The 21,936-nt window shown below is 48.7% G+C and overlaps 2 protein-coding genes across 5 annotated transcripts in view; one reads left to right on the forward strand and one right to left on the reverse strand.

Annotated features, from left to right (window-relative positions):
* Positions 1-5,640, forward strand: part of NPRL3 (NPR3 like, GATOR1 complex subunit) — a 42,172-nt gene extending 36,532 nt beyond the window's left edge. For all 3 annotated transcript variants that reach the window (XM_027750847.2, XM_027750848.2, XM_039389547.1), the window contains 2 exons: positions 332-524; positions 4,939-5,640. In XM_027750847.2, coding sequence (XP_027606648.1) covers positions 332-524; positions 4,939-5,104 — 359 coding nt within the window. In that variant the 3' untranslated portion in view covers positions 5,105-5,640. The remainder of the gene's footprint in view (positions 1-331; positions 525-4,938) is intronic.
* A 1,297-nt stretch (positions 5,641-6,937) lies between these two features.
* MPG (N-methylpurine DNA glycosylase) lies at positions 6,938-20,994 on the reverse strand. 2 transcript variants are annotated; one of them, XM_027750855.2, is made up of 6 exons: positions 20,933-20,994; positions 20,489-20,599; positions 16,663-16,801; positions 15,844-16,069; positions 12,685-12,889; positions 6,938-7,459 (listed from the first exon to the last, which is right to left on the reverse strand). In XM_027750855.2, the coding sequence occupies exons 4-6, from the start codon at positions 16,063-16,065 to the stop codon at positions 7,065-7,067; spliced, it is 822 nt and encodes a 273-aa protein (XP_027606656.2). In that variant the 5' UTR covers positions 16,066-16,069; positions 16,663-16,801; positions 20,489-20,599; positions 20,933-20,994; the 3' UTR covers positions 6,938-7,064. The 2 variants fall into 2 exon arrangements, with proteins under 2 accessions (XP_027606656.2, XP_039245482.1); XM_039389548.1 differs by lacking the exon at positions 20,933-20,994 and having other exon boundaries at positions 20,489-20,783.
* Between the last annotated feature and the right edge of the window lie 942 nt (positions 20,995-21,936).

Genomic DNA, 21,936 nt, shown 5'->3' on the forward strand with positions numbered 1-21,936 from the left:
TGTTACCACTTCACGGTGTTCCAGCAGAGCTGGCTGGGAATTTTCTTATCAGATGTTTTTTATGGACTGTTTATGGTCTCCAGAAGTAGAGTTTTTCCACACAAATTGAGGACTTTGTTGAAGCATTTGAATTTCCCATTGAGAAAATGCCCGTGTTGTCATATGACTAATTGCAGATTCATGGGGCATTTGGAGAGCCACTTTCTCTGCAACACAAATCCGAAGGGATTAGTTGGAAAGGCTGCATGGAAATAGCCTGAATTGGTAATCTTTGCATTGTTATGCTGAGGAATATAAAGGCTGTGTGTCTCTCTGTCTCTCCCCCTGACAGCCAGTAGTGATGACATGACTCTGACAAGCCCTAGCATGGATAATTCCAGTGCTGAGTTGATACCTGGTGGGGACTCACCCCTGAATAAAAGGATGACAGAGAATCTCCTCGCCAGCTTGTTGGAACACGAGCGGGAAGCGATCCTGAACGTCCCTGCTGCCCAGAACCCTGAGGACCTGCGCATGTTTGCGAGGTGAGGAGTGAGGATGCAACTTTGTTGGTGTGGACTGAGCCAATCCCATTAGCCTGGGGGGTTGGAGGATACATTCCTTTGGGTTTGTCCCCCTTGTATCTGTTTCATGTGTGCACAGCAGTTTTTGACAAAAACTAATACCTGTGGCATAAGAACGCTTGTTAACAGAGTCCTGGGGGTGTGAAGCAGCATCAGGGCCTATGGCTGGGCTTCACTGTTTGCCTGCCAGTTCTTCCTGTGTCCACACGTGGCAGACACAAAACTGCCCAGCCTGAAAAACCCTTCTGAGCAGGCCAAAGTGAATAAGACCCAGTGGTGCTGATGCTGCCCTTTTGTGTCTGTTCATTTTAAGGTTTGTGAACTCCATGCAAGTATGAGACAAGGAGCATGAGACACAGAGCCAGCCTTGAAACCTTTTGCAGAGCAGTCTGTGAACGTTTCAAGGTGTGTTTTGCAGCAATGAGAGCTCCTTGTGTTAGGTTAATTAGGTTAAAGGCATTAGGGGGTGTGATTAGTAGCACACATTTTGTTGTTACGAATTTCCACACAACAATAACACACACGATGTGGTTCTGCACGTGGTGAGAGCAGAATGACTTCCTGAGCAGCCATCTGGGAAGAAGGGAGGGAGGGGAGGAAATGCTTTTTCTTCCTAAGGATTGCAAAACTCAGTGGCATCACTGGAATGCAACTTTCACTGCTTTTCATACTTGTGGGGCAGAAAACCACCCGAGGCAAGGGCTGCAGCTGTTCAGTACTCCTGGGTTCAGTTGGTAATCCCCTGGAAATCTGGTTCTCACCCTGGGGTAGTTACAGTCAGGTAGCCCAGGAAACTGCAACAGCAGGAAAATACTTTCCTTGTCTGCAGTAGAGTACAGCTCAGGGACTTTGACAGAGCTCTTGAAGCTTGTGGGTAGTTACTGCTCTCTGAATCACTCGTCTCCTTCATCTTCTGCAACTGTTCAGAGGATATTCTCTGATTGAGAGGCAACATTTTGGCCGTTTGAGAACTCTGAAGTGGTTTTTCCCTGTTACCAGCTAAGTCATTACAAAACCAGTGAGAAAAGAAAGTAAAAACAAAATCATATTTAATGATATCTTAAGACAGAATTTGTGGGGGGACTCTTTGGACCAGTTCAGTAACAATGCAGATTCTTATTTATCCTAGGGAGAGGAAAGCATGTTGTGATTGCTCCCCTCTCACTTCCCTCATCTGGGTAAAGCAGCCATTTGAAAAAGCTTTGGAACTGCAGATGCAAAAAATGACTCTGATTCCTTTGTGAAAGCAGCTGCTGTGACCAGGCAGCTGAGTGATGTGAATTGTGCAGTTTGCTCCTGCACCAGGTTCTTTTGCAGATCTCCAGGATGGCCTTGCTGGGTCTGAATTTCCAGTGTGCTACAGCTTGGATTGACAAGTGCTCAGGGTGCTCTCAGAGGCAGTGAGGGAGGGAGGAGATACAATAAACAGATGGGTCCTGTGGGCACACACAGAAATGTTCGTGCAAGACCCTCTTGGTTACCAGTGGCTGTTTTAGACACCATAACTTGGAGGCTGTGGGTGTGTTTTCTCTCTTTTTGTGCCATAACCCTCAGAAATGAGTGTTTGGGTAACTGTTGCTCTCAGTGAAAGGGTAAAGAGCTGTGGAGAAGCTGCAGTGAGGGAGCTGCTCTCCCTCATTACCCTCATGCAGGTGCTGCACCAGCCCTTCCTCTCCTGAGTTCTGAGGACCAGCAGCCCACGGGAGGCTGTGCTCTGGCAAACAGCTCTGCTGGCTCAGCTGCCTCCCAGAGCAAAGTGCTATAAATGCAGAGCTAGTGCCCTAAATATCCCGTGCCTGCCCTTCCAAGGGGGGCTGTGTGTGCACACTGAGGGATGGGCTGTTTCCAGCACAGCAGGGAACTTCAGCCTGGTACATTTTCCTGTGCTGACACCTCTGAGCCCGTTCCTCGTTACACAGACCCGTGTAATGACAGGGACACAAAGTGCTGCTGCCTGTCCAGGGCTGTGCACAGCTCCTCTTTGCAAGGCACAAACCTCAAGGGGAAACAAGGAATACTGGCCTTGGCTCCAGCATTGGCTGCATTAACCCTCATAACAGGAATGGGAATTGAAATCAGAGTCCTTTCCTTGGGTGCAGCTGGAGGAGGGTTGGCATGTCCTTCCAGAACAAGCTTAAGAGGGAGACAAGTTCCTTTTGAGCTGGATCTTGGGTAATGTACACAAAGCATTCCTCACTGCATGTAAAGCAGGGCTTTTGAAGGAGTCTGAGGCTTCACTCATGGCTTTTCTCCCAAGCCATGGGTGTGGAGTTGCTTTCAGGATTTATTTTTCTTGCTCTTAGATGGGGAGGTGAGATCCTTTACTCCACTTGGAATGCTCATTGGCAGCACCAAGCTGTGGACAGTTCTGCTCCATTTTCAGGCAGTGCTGTGGAAGGGATATCTTGGCCAGAAAGAAGCTAATTCTGTTTGAGTGACTAGTCTGAGATAACTGTGGGGGTTTTTAGTGTGTAAGGACACTGCAGTGCTGTTACAGGGGCAGCTCTTGAAGAGGGGAGAGCAGTGATGAGCCATGGAAAGCAATAATCTCCCGTCACTGCATCTGGATCTGGCCACAGCAGACACTCTGTGCAGCTTCAGAGGGACTCAAATGCAGTGCCACTGCCCCAAGAAGTGCCATCTTGTGCTCTTTGTGTCCCACAAATGTTCATTGCCCAAAAAAGTGAAGGTAGTGCCCATCTCCACTGGAGCTGTTGAGCCCCAAGTACAGCTTTTAGACTCCAGTTGGACTTTAGGTAAAAGCTCTTCCCTGGGAGGGTGGTGCAGCCCAGGACAGATTGCCCAAGCATGTGGGGGGATCTCCATCTCTGAAGGGTTTGAGCTTGGCTGGGAAAAGCTACAGCATTGGCAATAGTCCTGCTGGAGCAGGGTCCTGGACTGGGCTTTGGAGGTGTCTTCCAGACGAGATTTTTGTGATATTCTTTAATATCCTCCCTAGCTTTTATTGGAGTGGAAAATATTTGATCTTGACCCATTACAGATCCAAACTTTCTGAATATAGGATGGATTTATTTGTTGGAAAGCTGCTCAGTCTGTGTTGCTGTGGAAAGCCAGGCTGTGCCATTTGCACAGAACAGGCGAGCACATGGGGCTGGCACAGGCAGACAAGACACAAAATCACTTTGGGAACAGTGACACAAGTTATAAGATACAAAAATTTCTGTTGATGCCTCAGGGAACAGCCTGGTTTTGACACACAAGTGACACTGTCCCTGGGAATGGCCACTTTTAGCCTGAGCAGCAGAAGGCAGCCAGGCAGGTGTTGGTCCTGCAGGGAAAGCATGAGAGGCCCATCCTGCTGCCATGTGAGAACAGACAGGAATGCTCTGGTGGATACTGGGTGTATTTTAGGGCTGTTCCTGCATGAGGGCTGTATGGATGGGTTGGAAAACAGATCATGTCATCTCCACTCAGCTTTACTGTCAGTTGGCATGAAGCTGCACATGGGTAATGGAACACGAGCTGGAGTGCAGAGTGTGATGTGTAACACATGTGGATGCACATCTGTCTGTGGAGCTGGGGAGGGGTTCTGGCATTTGGGCCTTGATGGGTGGGAGCATTGGAGTGACACGTGCAGGATGGCTCTGACATTTGGGAGGGTGGGACAAGAGACTGAGCAGCAAATTTGGGCTGTGATTGACTGTGCAGGGCCCAGCTTAGCTGATGGCTGTAGCATGTGGGTGATATCTGTGCTGTCTCTGTTTAAAGAGAACTGGGAATTTAAGAAGCCAGCATAGTTTGAGCTTAGGCTTTAGAGTTCGGGGGCTTATAACTCCCAGAGCTTCTCTGTGGTGCCTGTCACCAAAATTTCCACCTCCCTGTTGTGACTGCTCCACCCAGCCCAAGCTGCCCAAACCCTGAGTTTGGGTTTTGTAACCTGTAGTTACAAAGCCCCTTGGGCTGCTGTGAGGGGAAATTTCCTCTTAATTCCAAAAGCCAGTGTAGGTACCCAGGCCCCTGGTGCAGAGCTGTGACAAAGGGCACTGTAGGCCCAGCTAAGAGAGAGCAAAAGTAAATGTGCCACGTCCTGACTTCTCGAGGCTTGTTTGCACTTGTGCCTCTCCCCTTTCAGGAGGTATAACTATGTTGAAAATTGCCAGCCTTGGGAAATGCCACAGGCTGGGAAACTTCTTGATCTAAGGAGGACCTTGGCAAAGCCCCTGCTTTTCCAGGGGGTTTCTGTGCTGGGCATGATTTAATGGTATCATTATTTAATTCATGCAAATGAGGGACACAACCCAAACGCCTTCTGATTTGCATCCCACGGGAGGGGACACCTTGGGGGTGGCAGGATGGGCTCTAGGCGTGTGCAGGTGCTTTCGGCCCACGTGCCCCCCTTGCTCTGCTCCCACAGGCTCCTGCACTACTTCCGGGGGCGGCACCACCTGGAGGAGATCATGTACAACGAGAACATGCGGCGCTCGCAGCTGCTGATGCTCTTCGACAAGTTCCGCAGTGTCCTGGTGGTCACCAGCCACGAGGACCCCGTGATTTCCGTCTTTCAGTCCCTCCTGAAGTGACTCTGCTGGCACAGGAAGGGAACCTGCCACGCTCTCCGTGTCTAAAAGATGCCTAAACGCTGAAGGAGGTGATTTCTCGCCACGTGGCACAGAGCAGGTTCTCCCCCTCCTCCATGTCCCCCCTGCTCGCCGGTGACAGCCGAGGCCACTCTGTGCCGGGCTCTGGGCCTGCTGCAGGACAGCACGTGCCTGCCCAGCCAGGGTTCCTGCTCTGCCACATCCACAGCCCTTCCCTGCCCCTCCTGCCCCCGGGGACTGTGACAGAGGACAAGGAGAGTTCCCCTGTGGGGCTGCTGACAGACTGTCACCTTCTGCTGGATGCTGGTGCATCGAAAGTGCTTCCTCTGCTCTCCAGCACGACTCCTGAGCCACTCAGCCATGTCCCCACAGCACAGCCTCTGCTCCAGGCACAGTGGAGCTGGCCTGGATTACAGGGAAATGACCCTGGGTACCGAGGAGTTCTGTTGATCGTTGTTACCTGAGGACGTGGACAGGAAGGCAAAGGATCACAAGTAAACAATTCCATGAATGAATGAGTGACTTGCTCACTGTGTCACAGCTCGTTCTTCCCTCACCCCAGTATCCTCTTCCCAAGTGTCTGTCTCCAAGCAGCCTGTGTGCTCCTGGGTTTCAGTGTTTCCGTTTTTTTCTGGGGGTGGGAGCTGGGTTGTTGAGCAGGACTGAAATGAGTGGCCAAGCTGCAAGTGCACGTGTTCCACACAGCCAGAGGCTGGTCCCAAGGGCACCTGGGCTTGTCATGTCCTGCCATTCTCCTCACCCAGGCATGGCTGTGGATGCTGGGAACCAGACTGGGATCCTGGCCTGGGTTAAGGCTATCCAGGGAAAAATGAGATCGGGGTCTGTGTTTCCTGGTGTGGTTTGGGACTGCTCCTCCAGCCATGCCAGGGCCAGAACAAGAAGTGACAGCTCTGGTCCTGGGGACAGCAGGACTCGTGTCAGCTCACCCTGGCCTTGTGGGGCCACTTTTCCCACAGCTGCTCCCTGCTGTGTGCCCAGGGAAAGGCAGGGAGAGCTTTACCTCCACGGTGGCAGCTTGCAGGGCTTTGTTGTTAAAGGGTTGTCAGGCCCCTCCTGAAGTCCTTCCCTCACACTCAGCAGCTGGAGTTTTTCCCAGGGCTGCAGGCTCTCGGGAGAGAGCCCACACAAACTGGGCGACACCAGGAGCTTTATCTCACTTACCTACCCAGCAGCAAAGCACTGGGGGAGGTCCAGCAGCTGGGAAAACAAACAGAACCCATTCTGGTCTCCAGGCTGGACACTATGGAAGGGTGTAGGTTGGAAGGGGTCTCTGGAAGTCTTTTGTGCAAACCTCTGCTCCAAGGAAAGGTGTCAGATCAGGTCACTCAGCAGCCTGTCCCATGGAGGTGTGAACATCCAACAGCTCCTCTGGGCCCCTGTTCTAGCGTTTGACCACCCTCATGGTGAACATTTTTTCCACAGAGCTAATGAGAGTTTCCTGTTTTCCCACTAATGCCCATTGCCTCATCCTGTCTGACAGCAGCCTGGCTCTCTCTTCTCTACACCCTCCCATGAGGCAGTTGCAGATAACAGTAAGATCCCTCCTTTGTCTCCTCTCCCAGCTCTCATCCCTTCAGTCTGCCCTGCTGCCATCCCATTTTTTGACTATTCCCCTCTGCTGGGGGCTGGGGCAGTGGGAGCAGCACAGCAGAGCTGGGAACCTTCTCCACTCACCCACCCTAATTAAGCCTGGATCCATTGGTAGGGGAGAAAGTGGCCTTCAGTGTCCAAACCAACATCAACTCTGGCTGGGAGGCCCTGTCAGCCCTGCAAATAAACTCCACCTTGCCCCACTTGTTGTGACAAAGTACATTTATTAATAGTTAAAAACCCCCAACCCCTGCATCTGCCACGATGCAGCCTGAGGTCCTTGCACAGAGCACAGCTCAAGTCCTGGCTGGTGGCACCCTTGCAAGACCTGTCAGCTGCAAGACAAGGGTCCCCTTGCTGCCATCTCTCTCTCCGTTTTCTTGTCTACAACACTCACGAATTTGTTCCCTCGTAAATAAAACCTGAGTGGTTTCTGTGCCCACTCCCCCCTGTTGCCAATGCCAATCCTCGTGGTGGTCACCACGTCCTGCTCCCCGGGCAGGTCCTGTCCAGGCACCATCCAGATGTCAGTGTCCTGAGTCAGGTCCCTCTGGTCAAAAGCCTTGTCGATGCCAAAGGCCTGGCAGAGCCTGGAGGGCCCGTTGCAGAGCTGCCAGTCCTTGAGCAGCTTGCTGGGGGCTTTCCTGGAGGTCCTGCGCAGCTCCCTCATGGCATCCAGGCCCTGGAGAGGCTCCAGGGAGCGCAGCAGCACTGCAGCCCCTTCCCCTGTGCGGGACAAGAAGGGGGTGTTAGTGCAGGGTGGTGGTTGGGAACACCTGAGCCCACAGCAGTGCTCAGCTCTGAGCCCCTGGCCCAGCCCCATGGAGCAGGGAATTGCCTGCAGCTCCTGCCCTTCACTCCAAGTGCCAGCCTCTGGAATCAGCCCGTGGGCAGTGCCTCCCTCTGCCTCCTCCCACTGTCCCACAGCTCTGAGCTCTTTATTCTGCTTTGCTCTTCACAGCCCCACTTGATGGTACCAAGTCTTGCTACTGAGACTTGCCAGAGGGCAAGAGGTTTTTCTTTTGTCAGCACAATGTTCAGGAATAAATAAACACACATATGGTTCAGTTTTGGCACAGCTACCCAAAGCTGCTCCCAAACCCAGTGGATTTCTAATAAACTCTGATTACAAGAATTCCAGCTAATAAAGGAGAAGAGGAATGAGTGTGGATGCTGCCAGCAGAAAGAGGCAGCTTGCAGAGTTGGGCTGGACAAAGAGAAACCTGGGAAGGAGCTGCAGGCACTGGGAGCAGCTGCTGCTGAAGGAGCCCGGGCTGCAGGTGGTACCATTCCAAACTGCCATGGAGGTGTGACAGGCCTTGGGTAACTGCAGAGAGTGATCCAAGCCCTCGTGCCAGGGCAGCTCTCCCAAGGCAGGGACCTGGGGCAGGACAGGCTCCACAGTCCAGCTGTGGGATGCACAGCCCTGGGAGCAGCACTTCAGCAGAGAAGACCTTTCTGTGACAAGAACTGAGGAAAACTGACGGAGTCTCTTCTCAAATGGGATCCGCCACCCTCCCAGCTGCTGCAGCCAGCCAGCTGCCTTCCCTGGTGTTGGTGGCAGCGAAGCAAAGATGCAGCTCTGAGAAGACATTCCCTGGGACAAGGATCTCCAGACTAAGAGGGACGTATACACTTCCTTGGTGTCCAGGAGACAGCAGGGAGGTCTTCTCCTGACCCTGAGTGGGCAAGGAGAGTGCCTGGCACAGCCTGTGCTGCCCCACACAGCTCCCCTCGTGCCGGGGCCGCCCACAGCATTCCCGCTGCCGGCATCCGCCCGCTCCCTCTCCAGCCTCCAACATCTGGAGCCCTGCTCACGCCTGGCACAGGCTTTTCTTGTAGGCACTGACAGATCCCCAAGGACTTGTGATTTCCAAAAATAGAATCCCTCTCATACTTTGTACAAATCCCACACTAAATTACCCTCCTGGGCTCCCAAGGAGGACCCGGGTTCTGGCTCTGGAGGTGCTGCCTGTTGCCCTGAACGTTCTCCGAGCCCCTGCTGCCCCCAGTGCAGCTCGGTGAAGTCAACAGCCTGATTTCCAACAGCTGTCAGCAATCTGTTCCCAGGCACTCCCTTCTCCAAGGAGGGGGATTGATGCTAATCTGGCAGCCAAAAGCCGCTTCACTGGACTACAGTGACTTAGAGCTCAAAGGTCATTTTAGATTTTTAAGAACATGTTCCATGTCCTAATTCTGCTTTTTATCCATGCACAAAGAAACATCCTTCGCATCGTGTTGCTGCCTCACTTGCCAGGAACAACTCTGGGATTCTGAACAATCACTAATTACACTACTTGCTTTCATCCATCACAAATGCAAGTGGAAACTGTGGTCACACTTGAACTGAACCGAGTCCTTGGGAGTTCATGTGAAGAGAGACAAGCACTTGGAGAAACTGCAGGTGCTCCCAGAGCATCCCAGGGCCCTGGGAGGGGGTACCAGGCATTTCTGTCTCTGGCTGCTCTTCCTGCATTTCCACCTGGAAGTTTCCATGCTCTTTCCAGCTGTGTGCTGGAGACATCATGCACTGCCCACTCAGCAGCCCCCGAGCATGACAGCAGCTCCCCAAGAGCTTTGGGAAGAGGTGGAGAGGGCAGGCAGGACAGGAATGTGGGGATGCCACAATGAGCTACTGCCTTCTTTGCCCCCATGCCCCTGGGTCCTCCTGAACACACTTCCATACCAGAAATTTTATTTTAACTCCTGAAGAGTAGCTGAATCCTTGCAACTCAACTCCTGCCTGCCAGGGTGCTCCAGCCTGCCTCCCTCCCCCTGCCAGCCTGCAGCACTTTGCTCTCAGGGCTCACCTGGCTTTGGCATCTGCCCCACACAGATGTGGCCCCTGACACACCAGGGCCAATTGGAGATTGGAGAGCAGCATTCAGATTTAACAACAGCACAGAGGCCAATTCTCTCCCTGAGCAGCCAGAAATCATAAAATGATAGTGAAGTCCCACTCCCCCGCTGTGCAGCTTCCTGCTCCTTCCCTGACACGGCTCCAGCTCCCACTTGGAAACAGCTCTTGGCCACTGGAGAGAAGAAAATTTTCTCCTCTCTTCACCCGTGTGACTCACTGCTCCCAAAACACTTCCTTCAAAGTCCTAGTCTAGGATCTGAAAGGTAGGGAGAAGCCCATGCAGTGTGACCCTGGGCTGAGCATCACTGGGCTCTCGGTGTTACGAGCTGCTCTTTCAGATCTGGCAGCAAAATGCACACCTTGGCACATTCCAGAGAAACAAATCACAGCTAAGTCAAGGAGAAGGATGACTGGCATTATCCTCTTCCCGAGGCGAGGGAAGCCCAACATCCCTCTTAACTCTGGGGAAAGCTCTTTGTACTAAGGTTATTGTGCTGCTCAGGATATACTGTAGGATTCATGCACACTACAAGACACTGGTTATATTTTTTCTATAAGCTCTTCTCCTCTATCATCCACGATTTCTCCAGAGATAGTGATGCCTGCCATGGCTTCAGGCAGTTGCAGTACTTTAATCAGTGATGGGAAGACCTCTCACAGTGAAATCCCACATGATGCAGCTTTATCTAGTGACATGCACAAAGATTTCCCCTTCCTCAGTGACAAAAAAAATATTGGAACCCACCCCTCAACTCATGGTTTTATGAACACAGTGCTGCTGGTGACACACTTTTCCTATGCCTCAGTGACACTGCTGAGCTTGAACTCGAGCATAAACCAATACAGCAAACAGAGGGGAAGGTTTATTCCACCTGGAGTTAAACCAGACAATGCTACGAGGCTGTGTATCAAAACAAGTGATCTCTGAAGAGCCAGAGTCTCACGAGCCAAACACTCCACTCTGGACAAGCTCAGCAGAGGGAAGCAAGGAGGAGCAGCATGTAAAGCCTGGTCCCTCTCGGAGGGGCTGCAGATCCTGGGCTGGTCAGGGACCAAGAGGGCCCCAGCACGATTCAAGTCAGTGCTAAACTACTTTTTAAAGCAAACTCTGCTGCAACTATCCCATTCCTGCAGCTTGCCCAGTCCCATCAGGGTGTGTGTGTGGGACAGCCCCGTGCAGTGTCTCTGCCAGGAGGGCAGGCACGGGCAGCACAGGGACAGTGCAGCATTCCCACTGTTCCCAATGGCAGGACCCATTATCCTGGCAGCTCCAAATCCATGCTGTGGTCACTCTGCAGGAGCCTGAGGAGCTGCAGGGCAGCAGCCACTGCCAGTGCCTCTGGACACACTGGCTCTCCCAACTGTTTGCCTTCAGAGTGTGCTCTGTGCTGTGAAGAAGGACCAAGCCATGCCACAACAGACAGGGGGGTGGCCAGTGTTCCCTTGTGTTTTCTGCACAGCCAGATCCAAGCCAGTTTCTGAGATCTGTCCCATATCCAGAGAATGCAGTATTTTTCCCTTCTACCCAGGTGCCACCACAAAGACAACTTCCTCAATCCTTCCTCACACTAAACAACAGGACAACTAAACAACTCCTTGTCCACCTGAGAAAAGTATCTGGGATATGATTCCTGCCCAGATGCTTTCTGTCATCCCATCTGCCCACGGACAAACACACAGAAGCAGTTCCCACTTGTGTAACAAAGTGCACAGCCACAGTATTGCTGCAGTGCCCTGACAAAGCTGGCAGTGCCAGCTGTGCCTGGTGTCAGAGTAGCTGCATGTGTGACATGCAGACAGGGAGGGAGTTTGTGACAAAAAATCCAAGGAACTCCATCACCACAGGGAGCTCTTTAACTGATTTGCTACGAAACTGAACACGGGTATATAAGGAAAAATTTCCAAAAGTATCTATTTCAAAGAAATCTTTCTAGAATTCAAAGGTTAAATGCCCTTGTTTTTTTAATAAAAATTATTATTCCTAATATTTCAAACCCTGACTAATGAACCATCTGCTTTCATTATCTGAACAGATTTGGCAGAGCCAATGTAATGAAATTCACATGTGTTCATCCACCAGATTCCAGACTTTCACTTGGAAACTCAGGCTCTTCCCCCACAGCACAACCCAGCACTGTTTTCCTGCTTGGCTCCTGTCCAAAGGCCAAAACCTGAGGATTAATGGTCACTCTTACACTTCCTTTCCACTTAGGAATATATAAGCTGTGGAGTTCTCTAACCTTGATCTTCAAAATGGTGAAGAACAAAGTAAATTGGTCTTGAGATTTTTTTTCTAAAATAGTGGGTATTTACCCAGGAAATACCTGCTGCCATTTCAAGGTGTCTCATTAAGCAGCAGCTTTATTGCAAGGCAAATACTGTCATTCTTACAGGAGTAACAGCGAGGAGCTGTGGAAGGACAGTCTCAGTAAATTCCAGAATAATTTGATTAGAGCTTGATTATTATATCTTGACAATAATAAAAGAAGATTGAAGATTCTGTAATAGTCTGAGTATTTTGATTTGGGTGGGGGTTTTTTGGTTTTAAGAGACAGCAAAGCAGCTAAAATGCTCCTACACTGACTCCTTGCTTAAGCTTAGGACATCTCAGATTGTTTTGTTTTCCCCAACATTTAAAGCCTCTGAAGATAAAGGCAGGAGACAGAGGAGTTTCTTGTCATGACAACAGACACCAAGATTTAGGCTGTCATTAATGACTCCACATATTTCCCCTACATCAGCACTTTTGAGGAACAAAGTTCACCGAATCACAGGAATGAGGCAGCTCCCCAGGTCATCCAAACTGAAAGCTCCATCCTCTCCAGATTCTCCTCCAGTTCTTAGTCTTTATTTGTGTGCCTGAACAGCTCCCCCAGCTCACAGCTGGGACCCAACTGGAGATGGGCCCTGCTTCCCACGCTGCCTGTCCACAGGTCCATCCTGCTCACAGTGGCAAAGCCCAGGTCCCAGGGAAACATCCTGAGAGCAGTCACTGACTTCACAGAGCCCACAGGGGGCTGGCAGGTCACTGCAGCACCACAAGGGCAGCTTGAAATCTTTCAGGGCAGCGAATCTTTCAGGCCCAGCTTACCTTGGCTGGAAACATTGACACAGAAGTAGATGCCGTAGATCTGGTACACGTACAGAGTTCCTGGTTTCATGAACATGGCCGCGTTCCGCTGAGTTTGCTTCCCACCTTTCGAGTGGGAAGCTTCATCTTCCCCACCCAGATAAGCTTCTGTTTCAACAATCCTGCCCCAGAGCTCTCTGCCATCAGGAAGTTTGCGAACTAAAATCTGAAAAGAGAGGTCAGAGGGCATCAGTTTGCAGCCCTCTGTGCAAAACAACCGGAGCAAGAGCTGTGGAAACAAAGAAGTAGGAAAAAAAGGAGCTGGTGGTACTAAATACTCTCCTCTCCACGTAGCAGCAGGGTCTGTAAGCTAACACCAGCTTCTTCAGCTTCCACTGTCCAGGCCACAGCCCAGTGCAAAGAATCCCTACCTGTCATTCACCCCACAAAACGCCTGCAGTGTCTAACTGTGGCACTATAAGAACCAAGTTATAATCCTACATCCCACAGAGTTGCTTTTGTGGTTATTTTCTGTACTCTCCATCAGGTTTGAGACAAAAAAACACCACTGGTATCAACCTTGAAGCATCCTGAATGTATAACCTCTAGATCAGAAGAAATATGACAGTGGCACAATTAAATAACTGCTATGATTAGACAGCTTCTCTCCCTAGAGGTGTTTCAAACAAGTCCCAGTCCCTAATCACAGAGATAATCAGCACCAGGGTGAGCATCACTCTCCTATTTCTGTGTTTTCTGTGCCACAGAGAGGGGCAGTGCAGGAGAGCTGGGAATTGGCTCCAGGCAGACAACAACAGATCTTTGTTATTACAGTGTGTTCCTTGCTGCTGGTACCTCCTTAAATAAAACAAAGCAGATGCAAGGGAAACAAAACATGACAGTGAAAAGATTCTCTTTCAAAATAAAACAACCACTAAACTTTCTACAAAGGTTTTTGTGGTTTGACCTGGTTTCTAAACTTTGTGTTTTACTTAATGTGTACGAAATACTGCAGCACAGCCTCGTTTAGGCAACAGCTCTCAGTTTAATTAGATGACATTCAGCACTTTCATATTGGCAAATCAGCCACTCAAAAATGACCTTCAGGAAACAAAGCTTAATTCCTAACAGATGCTGGATGGCTAATGCAGATACTGATCTGATCCAGGATGGATGCTCCAGAACTCAGTTTCCAATGCTGCAGCTCCGGTCTCTCACAGTTTCCCTACAGCACTGGCCAAATTGTTGAAAATAATCAATTTATTTTGTTTAGGAAAAAATGCAGTGACTTCAGAAAAGCAACTGCCTGTGAACACCCCAAAGGCAGAGCCCTGTGGCCACATTTCTCTCTCAGCATGATGAAATGCAGTGGTGAAGTTATGACTTTAACTTCATTTCCCTCACTCTTCAGACACGCCAAATATTCACAGTTAAAAAATGGTGATCATTCCCAACACCTCACAGTGAACTATTTCACAGAGGTTCTTATTTCTCATTGAGGATGTATCTTGATGTTCACTTACTGCATGTAACTTCTGGGGCATTTTTTTTTGTTTGTTTCCAGGAACTCAGGTATCATGAAGGTAAGCAAGACTAATATACCAGGTGTATATTAAATTTGGCAGAATGAAGATAATGACTGGCACATGAAATTACCTTTATTGTTATCATTCTAAGAAAATGAGAGAATAGACTGGGTCGTGGGAGACTGAGGGCTACACTTTAAAGAAAAGGTAAAATTAAGGCTTGTAATTCTAGGACTAAAAGGAATATAGAATTAGGCATGAGGATGTCAGAGTCGTTCAGACAACAGAAATGCATCAGTAATGGGAGGCTTCAGGAGCCCTTAGGTAGACCAGGACAGGGGCTATGTTTCCTTAGACATATCAGAGTGATCGGGGCTTTCACAAGAAAAGACTCAACTCTCAAAGGGATCCAGAGCAAAATACGAAGTATCTTCCAAAGACTTATCCCTGACAAACAACTTCGTATCCTGACCATGAAGGATAAAGTTCAGCGGCTTTTAACAAGCGTTAAGGTCCAAAAAATAATCTACCAGAGTTCTGCTTACCAGGAAAAAGAGAAAAACTACGGAAAGTGAGGAAGGTTGTTGGGAAGAACTTAAGAGGCAGCCAAAGGTTAAGGCTGGAAAGGCAAACCTCTAGCAGGATGTCTGTGAAGGCACGTGGAGTACCACAGAGAGGGTAAGGCAGACCAGAGAGAAACCCAGCAGGGTTAAAAAGCAGAGCAAAGGCGTCAATTCTAAGCATGACAATATCCTTAGAGAATAAGAAAAGGCCAGACACGGCAAACCAGGCCAAAACCAACAGTTTGTGCAACAAATTCCTCAAGTTATCTAAACCCATGAGAACCCAGAGCCTGCTCACCCTGCAGACAATGAAGGTATAAAAAAGACTCAGAGAAGATAAGACCAGAGCAGTGAAACTAAACACAGTTGTGTTTAGAAGGTCCCAGACTGGAACTTTTTCTAGGGAAAACACTGGAGGAACTCCCTCCCATGGAAACAGCAGGAGAGATTTTTGAAGGGCTCACTAATCAGAAGACACATGTTTAATCTCCACCACTCTGATTTCCAAAGGCTTGCAACAAGGTCCAAAGACTCCTCAAAGTTCTTGCAATGGGATAAGGGAGAAGGTCCCTGCCTGAACAAGTAATGACCTGGAAACTCAGAAACAAAAGATGGGAATGGCAATATTTGGAGTGAAGAGAGTTGAACTGTGGGACTGTGCAATCCTTGGCATCACAAGACAGTAAAATGGAGGCAGAGGAGATGTTGCTGATTACTTTCCACTGGGCCAAGCAAGAGCCAGAAACAAATAAAGCAAGACTTGAAAGGAAAATAATGGGCCTGAAACAACCTTCGAACCACAAAGTACATTAAACTGAAAAAAAGGGAGGAAAACTCCACAAGAAACCAATTCTAAAATCTGACAGTAAACAAAACCTGGAAAACTACTCCTCTGACTTCATCAAAAATAGATTTGGCTACTAGTCTTTAAATTCCACTGCACTTAACAAGAGAGGGAACAAGAGCTGTGCTCCTAAAATAGCCAAGCCCAGGAGTCAAATGGCAAAAAAAGAACTTCATCCTTTTACACAAAGTTATTAGCTAGCACATGCTCCAGTATTCCAGCAGGAACCTCAGCATTCATGTCTTACCTGTCCCAGAAAGGACTTGGCCAGACTAACACAGGGCTGGTTGAAAAAATCTGCTTCCAGCCGGGAAGAATTTCTTTTCTCTGTCACAAAGTATTTGCTGCTTTTTGGAGAACAATCTCCACCAGGTGTAGTGTTCAGGTTCTCCAGGGCATTGATCTGAGGGAAGCTGGAGTTGCTTTGAAGAGCACTTAACTGAGCCAACAGCTTTCTTTTTCTTGGCATAGTTCTAGAAAAATATAAAGATAATTAGAAATATAAAGCTTATTTAAAAGTACAAACTCCTGGTTTTATGCTTCTCTCCACAACCATGAACCTCAAATCTCCAGCTCCTTGGATAACCTGTGCAAACTACAGAAGCAGGTGACAAATTTAGCTGTGTTTACACCAGGCTGGGCAAATATTGGGCTCTACTGATAAGCAAACAGAACACGGCAGTTTGAGTATTCATCTTCTAAGGGCTGCAGATAAAAAGCAACTCTGCTCCACTTAGCAGTGAAAATAAGTTTGCTGTTAGGTTAAAAAATTGCAACCAAAGGTGAACCAGTGCTATGTGCTTTTTTACCTAAAACTAATGTAATCTTTTAAGCAGACAGGAAAAAACAGAAGACAACCCCTTCAGGAACTGTGCTGCCTCAGAAAGCCCAGAAGCTGTGTATCAATGTTTTTAAGCAGTAATGTAGCCAGGTCAGAATCTAAAACTCCACAGGACACAGAACATTTGAGCTGGGAGATGCACCATTTACAGTCACAAACGTGTTCATCATGCTGTTGAAATGTTTCTGTAGAACCTCCCAGAAGTAACCTTTAAATTCAACCTACCAGAAGGATCAAGAGCAGCCTGTGTTCCAGTCAACAGTATGTACTTGAGGCAACTACATAATCCAGAATTATTCTTCTAGTTGGTCTATGCAAGCTCCAAAAATCTAATGTTTCTTTTTCAGTGCTTCAGTCCTTCTACCTGTTGAACAGGAAGAAACTTATTTATTCAGTGTACAAAGCACTTTGAAATAGGCTATGAGATTCTGGAGCTGGAGATATGATACCAACAGTGTATCACTGGCTCAAACTCCAGAACAATTTGCAGTTTTCTGCTGGTCCAGCAAAGCACCATCTCCCAGCTGGGCAGTGCTGGAGATGCTCTTTAGCCTCTGTTACACAAAAGCCATGAAAGCACTGGGGAATGCACTGAATGAACACACAAAAAGCTCAAACCAAACTTTAAAAACTCCCCCAGTGGAACTAAATTTGGAAAGTGTCAGCCTCAAAAAAAAGGACTTTGCAACGAGAATGCAAAGACAAGAGGTTTTAGAAGATGCCTCGTTGGTTCTGAAATTCATCCACACGTAGATGGAATGGGAAAAAAAGCAAAGGTTCAACATCATGCAGAATTAGAAATGGAGAAAGACTCCTGTACACAGCTCAGCCTGCAAGGGAAGTATATATGTAAGTAATCAGCTGTTGCCACTCATTTTTCACCAGAACATCACCTTTTAAAAATGACCACAAAAACTTCCACCATCAAAACCAATCTTTTATCTTGCTCTGATGATTCTCATAATGAAAGATCCACCAGCAACAGCTTCCCTGAACTCCAGTGAAACAAATTCAGCATTGCTACACTCTGAATCACCAGTGCCAATTCCCCAACAGTGTTATGTTTCGCTTCAGAAGAATCCAGACACAAACATATAAAAATAGGCAGCAAAAAAAAAATAAAAATCACATTGGTATGACTGGCAGAGAGGTGGGATGGTTTTCTTTTTTTTTTTTTTTTTAAAGATCTAATTCCTTATTGCAGTAATTCAGTGGTGTCAGAGACTTGCCATAGAACAGCCAGCTCCATGCCAGGTACTCTGCCCTCTACTCTGGCTTTCACCTGGGGGGAATTGTTTAAAATTTTGCCAAAATTCAGCAGCCTGCCTCAGACAAAACTGCCTGGTGGCCTTTGGCAAAGAGTGCTCTGGAGGAGAAGGATAAGAATAGGGAAGTGTTGCAGGAAGAAAGGGCTCTTCACACATCTCGGTATCAGACTGACCCTCTGAAACACTCAGTCAAGGGAATGCTTCCCACTGAAGACAAAACCTCCAGACTTCTCTGACAGTATTAACTGGAACTTCCAGCTCATCAGCCACAGATAAAGACACACTGCAAACATGGCTGGTTTGAGGGGAGCATTAACTCACTTGGTAATTTGTGCTCTCATGGAATGAGACACCAGAAACATGATCCGAGTTGCCTGGCACCTACTGCATTTCCAATTAAATAATTCTTAAAAGCTGCAAGGGCTCTCATGCACATGTTCCACCAGCACCCTCAGGGCACTTGTAATTCCATTGCTGAGGGCTGATCCTACACACATCTCAGCATCTTCAACTCTCATTGGAAGCAGCAGTAGGAAAGTGCCTTATAGCCAGGAGAAATGGGTCACATACAGAAGTGGGGTTGCAGAATGAGGGGGCTCAAGTATCATCTCAGAATCCAAAAAAACCCCCAGCCTACCCTCTGTCTCCCTGTTCATGAAGATATGAAAGATAGGAAGCAGAAAACCCTATGCCTCAAAGCCCACCTATGCCTTCTGTAAAGGATGTTGCTTGTATATCCAAATAATCCCTTTTTGCCTAGGAAAAAAACACACTGTAAAAGACAGCACTGACCACATATCCAAGCCCTATGTATTTGGGAATAAAGAGACATCACCTGCTCACATCTAAGTCTACAGACAAATCCTGCAACTTTACTTTTCATTTTTTATCTAGACTTTCTTGCTTGTGTAGTAAACAAATTCCACTTCTGGGCCTCAAATAACCAGCCGTGGGTTTGATCACTTCTTACTAATCCTGTTGTAACCAAACTAACCACAAGTTTTCTAATACATGTGTGTTCACATGTACAAAAAAAAAAAAGCATGGAAGTCAGAAAAGGAAGATCAAGAGCTGACTCAGTTCTGCACAAGTGCCTGGAGTGTTCAGGGCTCCTGGGCTTATCTCAGGCTCAGGACCCTGCAAGCCAGAATCAGAGAGACACTGAGAATCTGTGTAAAGCACAGCTCAGCAGCAGATACACCCTGTAGTCAAGGCACAACAGAGTCTACAGAGACTTCTTTTAATCTTTCTAACAAGACTGCATTTGCAGGCATTTCCTTAGGTATTTAATGACCTTTCACTAAAAGGAGGTAAAAAAATAAAATCCCAGCAGCAATTTGCTTGTACTTGTGGCTCACAGGTCCAGATACCCTCAAAGCCTTCCTCGGGCACATCTGTCTTCCTGACAGCAGGATGAAGAGGTGTACATAAAACACTGCCACTTCTGGAGAGACAGTTCCTCACATCAATTCCCAGCTGCACAGACTGTAAGTGGGAATACATGACCAGTCAATGCTGGGTCAGACCAAAGGACACCTCTCCCTGTATCCTGCTCTCCAGCACAGGCCAAGAGCAGGAGCCTGGGGAGGAACAGAATGAGCACACAGTGAGTGTCCACACATCCTCCACGCCTCTAGACTGGAACCTTCTGACCCAGGCACAGTGTTTGTGTGCTCAGTAACTGTGAGCTTACACATTCTTCCCTGAGCCTGTGTAAAACAACCCAAACGGAGGAACAAAACTTCACAGAATTAGTTGTTAGTGCTCCAAAAACTCACTCATCTTGTGTGTGAAATTAGCACTGCTCCCCACCCACAATAAATTACTTTACACCTGCAATTCATCATCCCCCAGCCCTCTCCTTTATCACCTCAAATAAAGTAAAGCCAGCTGGATTTTTCCAGGTCCTTTACAAACCATCCTGTGGGACGCCAATGGTGACCTCCAGCCACCACCAGAGCTGCCCATTTACCCACATCCTCTTTCCTACCTTTGCCAAAACTATTTATGACAGGGAACTCCCTTATTATATCAAGGGCTGCTCAGGTGAGGGCTTCTGTTTAAGCTTCCTGAAATCTGAGTACAGACTGTAAGCCAGACCTCTCAATATGTTTATTTAGACCTGCAGAGAATTCCAACTTTTTTTAAGGCATGACTTTTAACCCACACTGACTTTTCCTCCTAGATAATATTTATGCAGCTGTCCCATAACCCTACCTTGCTGTATTTTCTACTAATTCACTTGGTGGTCAAACTTCCAGGTCTGCAGTCCGTGGATTTTCCCCTAGAACCCTCTTTAAAAATTAGTGACACATTTGCTGCTGAGACCATCGTTAGCAACACCATCCCTGGGGACTTCATCTGGTTTGGCAATTTATTCCTGCCTGCTTCTGCCAGTTGGGCAACTTATTCCTGCCTGTTATTCCTCTCTATTTGTTCCATTAACTCTTATAAAGACACTTCATTTTAAGCCAAATCCTTCAGTGAGTTCCTGTCTAGTCTACCCTATTAGTAACCAGAAGTAAGTTAATAATGTATAGTTTCCTTGGACAAGTGTGAGATGTAGGAAAAAAACCCTCAAAAGAAGAGGCAGGAGTGGATATAACGACAAATATAAAGTCAAATTCCCTGAAAAAAACCCAACAACCTTGAAAGAATGGTGCAGGCAGGAGGTAATGTAACCAGAAATATAAACGTTAAATAAATTTCTCCACAGACAGATGTTGACACTATGTGCAATAATAACACCTCAAAGATACGCCGAAATGGATGCTTTTATTCACCTTACTGAGTGCTGGGGATCTCACTTCCCACAAGACATCCTTGCAATTCCACTCCTCGCTCCCACTGCCTCACCGAGCATCTTGAGCCTTTTGGGAACGAAACTCACCCTTCTGTAAAGAACAAGGAAACGCAAAAAAGACGAGGGATGACGGAAAACCCCGATCTAGAAGCTTTCACAGCACAATCACCCTCCGTTTTGGTTGAGGACTCCCGTGATTTGGATGGGAATCAAGGGCGGGGGGGGGGGGTGGATAGACGGGGAGGCCCCGGCAGTGCTCGGCAAGGCCGGCCGGGCCCATCCGGCGGTGCCGGGGCCGCCGCCGGCCCGAGGGCTCGGAGCTCGAGCTCCCTCACCCGCCATCCGCGGCTATTCCCGGCTATTCCCGGCCATTCCCGGTTATTCCCGGTTATTCCCGGCCGCTCCCGGGCCCCCCCTCACGCACCTGCCGGGCCCGTTCCCGCCACGGGCGGGGCGCGCGCGGCCCCTGGCGCGGCCCCGGGAAGCCCCGGAGCTCCGTGAGGGGAGGGAAGGGGAGGGGCCGGGGAGGCGGGGCGGGCTCGGCGCTGAGGGGGCAGAGCCGCGGACGGCGCGGGTGTGTCTGTCGTCCGCGGCTCTGTCCTTTCGCTGTGGGTCTTGTTTTCTGGAGCACAGACCCTCTGTAAGCAGTGTCTGAACCCCCCCCGGTTTTCGTGCGCTCCTCGCTGTTTCATGTTAATCGTTAATTCGGCAGTAGAAAGGCCGAGGGAATTGGGGGCGTTCAGCCCGGAGAAGGCTCGGGGAGACCTCAGAGCCCCGTCCAGGGCCTAAAGGGGCTCCAGGAGAGCTGGAGGGGGACTTTGGGCAAGGGTCTGGAGTGATGGGACCAGGGGGAATGCCTTCCCACTGCCAGAAGGCAGGGTTAGATGGGATATTGGGCAGAAATCCTTCCCTGCGTGGGGCCCTGGCACAGGTTGCCCAGAGAAGCTGTGGCTGCCCCATCCCTGGAGGTGTCCAAGGCCAGGTTGGACGGGGCTGGGAGCAACCTGGGCTGGTGGAAGGTGCCCCTGCCCGTGGCAAGGAGTGGAATGAGATGATCTTTAAGGTCCCTTCCAACCCAAACCATTCTGTGGTTCTCCTCAGAAAAGTAAAGGGGTGAATGCACGTTCTGATGAACACGCATGGTCACAAGCTGGCTTTATAGGGAGCTGCATTAATTATTCCCTCGGTTCATCAAATAACAAGTGTCTGGCCTGCAGAAAAAAATTCTTGGCTTCAGCTTTTATCCAGATGGAACATATGGTCAAAATGGGGTCAAAAATACAGTTTTTCCTCACAACATTCTGGGGACAGGCAGTTGGGGCTATTGATTCATAAATAAGTGTTTGCACCAAGGGTATGAGGGAAAGTCTGATGGATCAGAATGGATTTATTCCCGTTTTCTGTATTAAAATACTCCAGGACAGCTCC

Source organism: Pipra filicauda, unplaced genomic scaffold (assembly GCF_003945595.2).
Source record: "Pipra filicauda isolate LSUMZ 115617 unplaced genomic scaffold, ASM394559v2 scaffold73_size2923735_pilon, whole genome shotgun sequence".
NCBI classification, from domain to species: Eukaryota; Metazoa; Chordata; class Aves; order Passeriformes; family Pipridae; genus Pipra; species Pipra filicauda.